Source organism: Sinocyclocheilus anshuiensis, unplaced genomic scaffold (genome assembly GCF_001515605.1).
Source record: "Sinocyclocheilus anshuiensis isolate Anshui unplaced genomic scaffold, SAMN03320099.WGS_v1.1 scaffold714, whole genome shotgun sequence".
Lineage (NCBI taxonomy): Eukaryota > Metazoa > Chordata > Actinopteri > Cypriniformes > Cyprinidae > Sinocyclocheilus > Sinocyclocheilus anshuiensis.
Window position 1 is genome coordinate 632,869 of NW_015546068.1, and position 7,561 is coordinate 640,429.

Below are 7,561 nucleotides of genomic sequence, written 5' to 3' on the forward strand. Positions count from 1 at the left end.
GAGATATTTTCAATAATTTAACATTTACATGTTCAAGGTTCTCTGTTGGTTAATGGTCACATGACATGCAGGTAAACAATTAAAATATTTTTAAATAATTATGATGTTTAGTTTGTATTGCATTTTATATTCTTTTATTATGACTTTTTTTTTTATTATTGCTTTTTAGTTTAATTTTCATTTTATTTTTTATGATTTAATGAACTCTCTCACAAACTCCAGTTTGTGAAGCCCTGATTTATGAAACACTTTCAATAACATCGCATATTAAAGCTGGAAACATGATGGTTATCTGACTCTAGTATAATTAATCTGGCTCCGTAGAAGTTGTTAATATAAAAACTTCCTCCAACCCTATAAAGGCTTTAACATGAACATTGTCAACAATAATGTTTAAAATAATCATCAGGCAGAGGATCTTCAGTGGTTTAGAGTAGAGTTGAATGAAGAAGAATCACTAGTACTGTACATGAAAGTTCTTTCAGCATGATCAATAAAGATCCTCAAATTCTTTAACATAAGCAAAGATATTTTTTTAAAAGGCGGGTCGGGGGGTCTGTGGAAAATGTCTTAATTGTGATCAAAGTTTTCACGTGTGATTAACGTCACGTTAATACGCACAGACCTCTTACCATGTTCAGTTTAATTAGAGACAAAAAAGTAAATTATACTTATTGAGGGTGTTTAACATGCAAATGGTTTGGGTTATGAAAGAGGTTCTGGGTTTAAATATGTCAATAAATGTAGTGCATGAATGTCCGAGCAGTTAAGCATATTGATTACAGACTGTAGCATTACATTAACGTGCTGATGAAGAGCATTTACCTGTTTAAATATATTATTGTAGAACTGAGGGCCCATGCAAGCTCAGTTTTAGTTATGATTATAAATGTTAAACATTTCTAAAGTAGGCCGACTTTATATTTTGTTAACTGGGAAATTACCCAACTACAATAAAAAGTGCAAACTTATGGATTTGAACTCTTAATTTATAGCAATATGTAACGTTATAGATTTTTTGATTATTATTAAAGGAACAGAAATATGATATTGTACAAACACCTTCAGGACAACGTTAAAAAGCATCTACAGAATGTCACATGTAACAAACAAGAGGGGGAAAGTAACAAACAAAATTTAAATATATATACAAATATGATTAGAAAATAAATTAACAACCGGAAAAATTAATAGCAAAGCAAACTAAACCTCATTATTAGAATAATCCAAAAAATCTACACGTTATAGATTGAATCCACCTGCTACTCCAGCACTGACGTCATTACGTTGCCTGCTGGTCTTCACATCAGAAATAGGCTTGTTTTTCATAATTAATTTTGCCAAACTTTTAGCATTTCCGACCCTTTTGGATGCTTTTATCACGTGATCATGTGCTTTAATTCTGAGTCTGACAGATAAAAGAAGGACTCGACGCCAGAAGAACTATGTATGGCTCATACTTTAATAATGTTTAATGTAGTTTAATTTCTTTATACAAAAAGAAAGTTCAAGGTAAGCAGCCTTATTAGTTGAAAAACATCGATGATCAATATCAACGTAGAAGTACATGACGGGACGTCCCATAAACCAAGTCAGAATTTACTCATGCATTTGCTTACAATTACCCATGAACTCAAAAAGCCTCTAATTGAGCTGCTTCATGTTCCACGAGGAACGACAGAAGATCCTCGACAAACCCTGAGGGCTACCGGACATTATTTCACTCGCAGCTGAACAGGACGTCCGTTAACATAAGCAGCAGAAATGTCCAGACTTGCTGCTGTGTGTGTCGACGAACGCTTTCACTTGAACATCACAAGGACACTTGTAGCGAGAACATGAAGCGTCTCTTTAAAAAGATTTACAAGCTCAGACTCTATTAGCATAAAAATAAACAGTGTGCAGTAGGTTCGATAATGTCAGTCAAATAGAGCTTAAAAAAACTGGACAAACTGTCATTAAGTGCAGCTGAATTGACTGTTTACCACATTAGCATACAACATACATGGGAATAAAACCTTTTCTGTGCTTTTCTGTAGGAAACCCATTTCAACTGTCTATACAAACAGTTTAATAGCATAAAAAATAGACTTCATAGCTTCATCAGTCAAGATCCGTTTAGCTATAAAAATTGAAATCACCATATTTACAATGTGCTAATCACGTGATTAAGTTAAAGGAATATTCTGGGTTTAGTATAAATGTACAGCATTTGTGGTCTGCTGTCCATTACCACAGATCATAATTTCAACGAAACCAAAAATGGTGGTTACAGTAAGATTCAATGAAAGTATATTTTTATGCCTCATCAGTGCACGTCAAGGTCAGTAAATTGATCATTTTCACACAGGGATATTCACAATGAGCCCGTTTACATAGAGAAAACAACACAACCTAAAGTAGTTCTACCACTAAATGGCTGATTAAGACACTTTACAGTTCAAATATATATATATATATATATATATATATATATATAGAGTCGACATTAGCCATTGACTTCCATATTATTTATTTATTTCTATACTGTGGAAGTCAGTGGCTACCATCAACTGTTTTGTTATCCAGGGTGAGTAAACCATGACTGAATTTTCCATTTTTAAGGCTAAAGGTAAAACTTTTAACAGGTATCAACATACAATTACCAATCTATTAATCAGTAAATTGAGAAAACTCTTTTGTAATACAGGTTTTCTAAAATGTTGTGAATGAGGCATTAATTAAATATGCACTAATTTGCATACATTTCCAGAACAGAAATTTGAACATCGGAGAATGCCAGGTTCAAATGTTTTGTTTCATTTTGTTGAAATTTAATTCATGTTTTTACAGACAGGATTTTGGATTTTCCTTTTTATCAATCAGTTTTTAGAAACAAAATGTTATAAATCAGCCGAATGATATATGAACAAACCCCTCTGTAAAAGCCTTCCCGAATATAGATAGGAATGAAACTGTAAAAAAGTGCTGCTGAAGTGGAAAAAAATCTTTTTGAGAAAATGGCCAGTGTATTATAATTGAAATCTACTGATGCTAATAGATAAAGTGCACAAAAAAAAAAAAGAAAATTAATTTTTTTTTTTTAATTTTTAAAAAGTGGGGGACAAGTCAAAATCATTTTCTGCAGTAATGGCCGTTTTGCCACAAATTGCTGTTGCTAGAGCTTACCGTCCTGAACCTGGAATATTCCTTCAAGGTCTTTCCCCCAAAAATTGCTGTTGTTTTTCTTTAGAATGGACCTTCATGAATGGCTACAGCATGGACAGAGTTTACAACATCAGCACAATGTCCCAGACTCTGGGGCTGCGAGTGAATAACACGGTTACAGGCATGAGATGATATAGTTCCGAGTTTTACGAAGCGCCTGTTAAAAGGGCAAGTCCATCCACGCAGGAGGTGGACGATGGCTTTTACGTCATCCCTCCGGGACGCTCTCAGACTGAAGACTGGTCCCAAACCTACACCACCACCAGGATAAAGAGGTCACTTCAACACTTCAACAGGCTGCCTGCCCTGTCTGACGCAGATCAGCTCAGAAACATCATTACTGCTGCATTACTGCTGCTGAGCATCCTGTTTGAGGCCATAACTAGAAGGAATTTAACTACAAAGCAGCGGATGTTCATGCATTTGTGCATGCATGAACATCATCAAACCTGATGTTTGTATGCCTAAGAGGATACACAGTTTACGTGGCAGTGTCTCATGCGTACCTTGTTGACGGGGGTCAGCTGGGTGCGTACAGAGCTAGTGTGAAGGCGTGAACGCTCCCGGTCTCTCTCGCTGCCGCTGCTCTCGAAGCGCCCGGGTGACCTCTCCCTGCGGCTGTCTAGCACAGCCCGACCTGGCGATTTCTCGCGCTCCAGAGGCCGGGCCGGAGATTTGTCCCTGCGGAATTCCGTGCGGCCCTCGCGGTAGCGGTGAGGGGTGCTGGGCTCGCGGTGCAGCGGCCCCTCCTGGGCCCCGGGACCCGAGGCCAGGCGCTTGGAGATGTGCTCGTTGTAGGTGGGCGGTCCGCGCTTGTTTGGGCTGCTGTGAAGATTTGGGTAAATGCATGATGCTTTGACTGCACACAAGATGATTTATACGGTTTGTGAACATGAAATATCGATGAAGCAATAAGCAACTCAAGGCCACATGTGATATGATTCTACCACAAGTAAGGGATGTTTTTAGCGAGAATCCCGTGGTAAGATCACTAACAGCAGCAGCAATACGATAATTATGGAAGCTTATTTCTGCCACAGAATAAAAAATATAAAAAAGGTAACTGCAACTTTCTTCTTACAACTGCGAATTTGTATGTTATAAATCATAATCTCGAGTTTGCATCTCGCAATTTTGACTGTTTTTCTTAGAATTTAGAGTTCTAACCTTTTTATCTCACAATTCAGAATTTTTCTCAGAATAGTGAGATAAAAAGGTGCCATTAACTTTTTTATATGTTTATTCTGTGGCAAAAATAAGCTTCCATAGATAGCAGACATCTAATAGTTACATTTACTATTTACTGGGATTAGAAACGGAACAAAAAACAAGACTTTTTGCAGAACATACACAAAAGAAACTGTTCCAGATTGAATGTTACTTTTAAAAGCTGGTTACCAGCTAATAGCATTATTATTTTGTTCCCATAATTTGTAATCCAAAGAACAACAATTTAACAATAAACTTTCAGAATTACATCACTTCCTCTTGGCTGAATCTTTTCATTACCTAGAGGAGTTCACTTGTCCAGTACCAGTGTTACTGTTAATGTTAACTCAAACTAAAATTATTAAATTTCCGTTACTTGAAATAAAGCTTAAGTAAAATTAAATATATATAGAGAGAGATATATAGATGAAAAAATGAATGTCTGGCAGTTAACTGGAAATAAGTTTAAGCTGAACTAAAATTACTAAAACTAAAACTGAAAAAGTAATAAGGCAAAAGCACATAGCAAATTTATTAAAACGTAAACTAAAATGATAAAAATAAAAGCTATTTTAAAAACCTTAATGAATACTATAATATTATATAAATAATGCAAAAATAACAGTTCACAACTGACTGTATCGACCATGTTAGATTATGTACCTAAGATGTGTTTCCGGTTCTGTGTTTCTGTTTCCTCTGTTTTTAATCCCTGATTATTTATAATAATCACAACATATAATTCCTCCATTAAATGATATAGTTCATTAGACTGCCATTTTAACGGTTTGTAGTTGCCAAGCAGTGTAGTAATTTGCTGCATTAATACAGAATGTGTGGTAACAGGTTAAATCAGCAAATATACCACATCTGATTTTCAAACGTGACTCATTCACTCTGAATTTAAAGCCAGACTATCACTCTTAATAAATCGTCATAACCCGCACCTCCTGTTCGAACCGGTCCTCTGCAGTTCCCCAGACTCCCGCACCAGGCTGCCCTTACAGCAGATGACCCGCAGTTTGTTCTGGTAGGACGAGGCCAGATAAATGGCACCAGACGATATGGCCGGACCCAGATAACGCGGGTTAGGAATGTCCAGGTGAACGAGACTGGGAGGCCTGTTTTAAAGAGGTTTTACTGTCACTCTCAAGTTCTAATGTTATTTTTGCTGTCTTATATGCATGCATGTTGCTAAACATCCTACCCAAGCGATGCATGGCCCTGAATCTCAATAACATCCAGCGAGTTGAAGTAGGTCACAAACAGGTATGGCTCTCTGAATGCTGGAAACAGACAGATGCTTCGGTTAGTGATCCTGAAGATCCTCATCACTATGTTTTGCACATTTAGGTTTGTTAGAAATGGAAAACTGGCTACCGAATGTCAGGGGAAGTCGACTCCATTTGAGATCATCAGGGCGACTTCTTCGACCGTAAGCATCCACAAATACACCGATCTCTGTAATCACAAATCAGACATTTAAAGAAAAACAATGCAGAAAATCAAGGGGCATGCTTTTGATTATAAAAATGTAATTAAACCATTAAAATTAAATCCAAAAAAAATACAATTTGGGAATTTGGAAAGCTAAAATTTGGAATTTGAGAAAAATTCCAATTTAAAAATTCCAAATTCAGAATTTGAGAAAAAAGAAGGGGGCCCTTCATAGGGCCCTAAAACTTTTCATAATTTGCGGTTAAATTGTATAAGTTTCATGAATTAACTAGACATGCTTTTTGATAAATAAAATTTAATTTAACCATTTGAACAGTCTGGAATACTTAACTGGTTGGAACAACATGACGGTGAGTACATAATAATTTTGTATGGACTGTTGCTCAACTAATATTCTCATGCAACAGGAGCTTGCTGTAGTTTAAATGGTCTGATGGGTGTCTGACCGTGGAAGCAGAGCAGATATTCTTCCTTCTGTGGAGTGCTGGACACCTGGACGATGCAGATGGGGAAACTGTGGGAGAATCCAGTGAACACAGCCGATGCCAGCGACACGTCATTCTTGTCCAGGAACTCTGCCAAAAACAGCCCATCATGCAAAACGCTGTTTACATAATGCACAATTACAAATTATAAGGGCCTGATCATGTTCTCACAAATGACCCGCCAGCCGGTCCAACCTGGAATATGCAAATGTGACTGCAATGAATAGCTGAATCCTTTTCAATAACAGATCAATCATAGGAGATATCAGACGTCAGTAGATTGTGGACTGACCTGAAAGTTAAAAACAATCATCTAACTGCATCCCCAGGACGTCATTGATATATACGTACCGTCCAGAACACACTGCTTCATCTCAATCTCGTAGAATTTATTGGTACCAATGATGATGCTGTAGCTGGTGAAGTGGATACAGCTGCACGGCTCGAGCGTTTCAATCTCCTGAGAGATAAAGAGACGGATCATTAGGGATGTGTTCATGTGAGCGATCTCTGGAGGAGTCATTAAAGTCAGACCACAAGGCAACAGCTGTTTGCAAAGGAATTACGTTGCTAAATTTTTTGTGACATATGAGTTAGTTTGCTTCATGAACCAGAACCTCAAATGTCACTTACCTTCCGTATACAGAATTTGTTCAGATTGTCGTTGTATCGTAGAATTGTGACTTTGTTGGGCATTGCAGCACAAATGCATGGACCATTTTCTATCTAAAGCAAGAACAGACACAAAAACCATGTAAGGTACAAATTTGTTGCATTGCATGTCACAACAAGGCATGATGCAATACAGTGCACTAAAAATACACAGAGAGGAAGTTGCAATGCTGTGAAACACACGGTGACTGCAGTCTCACCCTGCCCGCAGTGAATAGATGACAGCCCTTGACGGTCTCAAAGATATACGGCACAATCTCAGGTAGCGTGGGGAGGTGAGACTGGGACAGAGACTGTTTCACTTTCTTAATCTCCACCAGACACAGTGCCCGCTCATCCCCTGCAACACATCAATCATAATTGACTTATTTTAAATGCATCCTTTGTCAAACAGTACTGTGGCGTTACTATGGTACAGTGATGGTATCATGCAATAAGGTAACTTCGAGGGTGAGGTGTTCAAGTCACAACATCTAGTTACTGGGGTGCCTCAGGGCTCAGTTCTTGGACCACTTCTCTTCTCTGTCTAC

General features: G+C 37.6%; 1 protein-coding gene across 8 annotated transcripts in view; it reads right to left on the bottom strand.

Annotated features, from left to right (window-relative positions):
- Window positions 1–3,309: 3,309 nt before the first annotated feature.
- citb (citron rho-interacting serine/threonine kinase b) overlaps window positions 3,310–7,561 on the bottom strand; it is a 56,838-nt gene continuing 52,586 nt past the window's right edge. For 6 of the 8 annotated variants that reach the window (XM_016500987.1, XM_016500983.1, XM_016500986.1 and 3 more), the window contains 9 exons: window positions 7,232–7,371; window positions 6,993–7,085; window positions 6,711–6,819; window positions 6,321–6,449; window positions 5,797–5,877; window positions 5,624–5,702; window positions 5,364–5,537; window positions 3,714–4,032; window positions 3,310–3,458 (listed from right to left, as the gene is read on the bottom strand). In XM_016500987.1, the coding sequence (XP_016356473.1) occupies window positions 3,435–3,458; window positions 3,714–4,032; window positions 5,364–5,537; window positions 5,624–5,702; window positions 5,797–5,877; window positions 6,321–6,449; window positions 6,711–6,819; window positions 6,993–7,085; window positions 7,232–7,371 (1,148 nt within the window). In that variant the 3' untranslated portion in view covers window positions 3,310–3,434. The remainder of the gene's footprint in view (window positions 3,459–3,713; window positions 4,033–5,363; window positions 5,538–5,623; window positions 5,703–5,796; window positions 5,878–6,320; window positions 6,450–6,710; window positions 6,820–6,992; window positions 7,086–7,231; window positions 7,372–7,561) is intronic. The other 2 variants (XM_016500988.1, XM_016500984.1) reach the window with 1 other exon arrangement.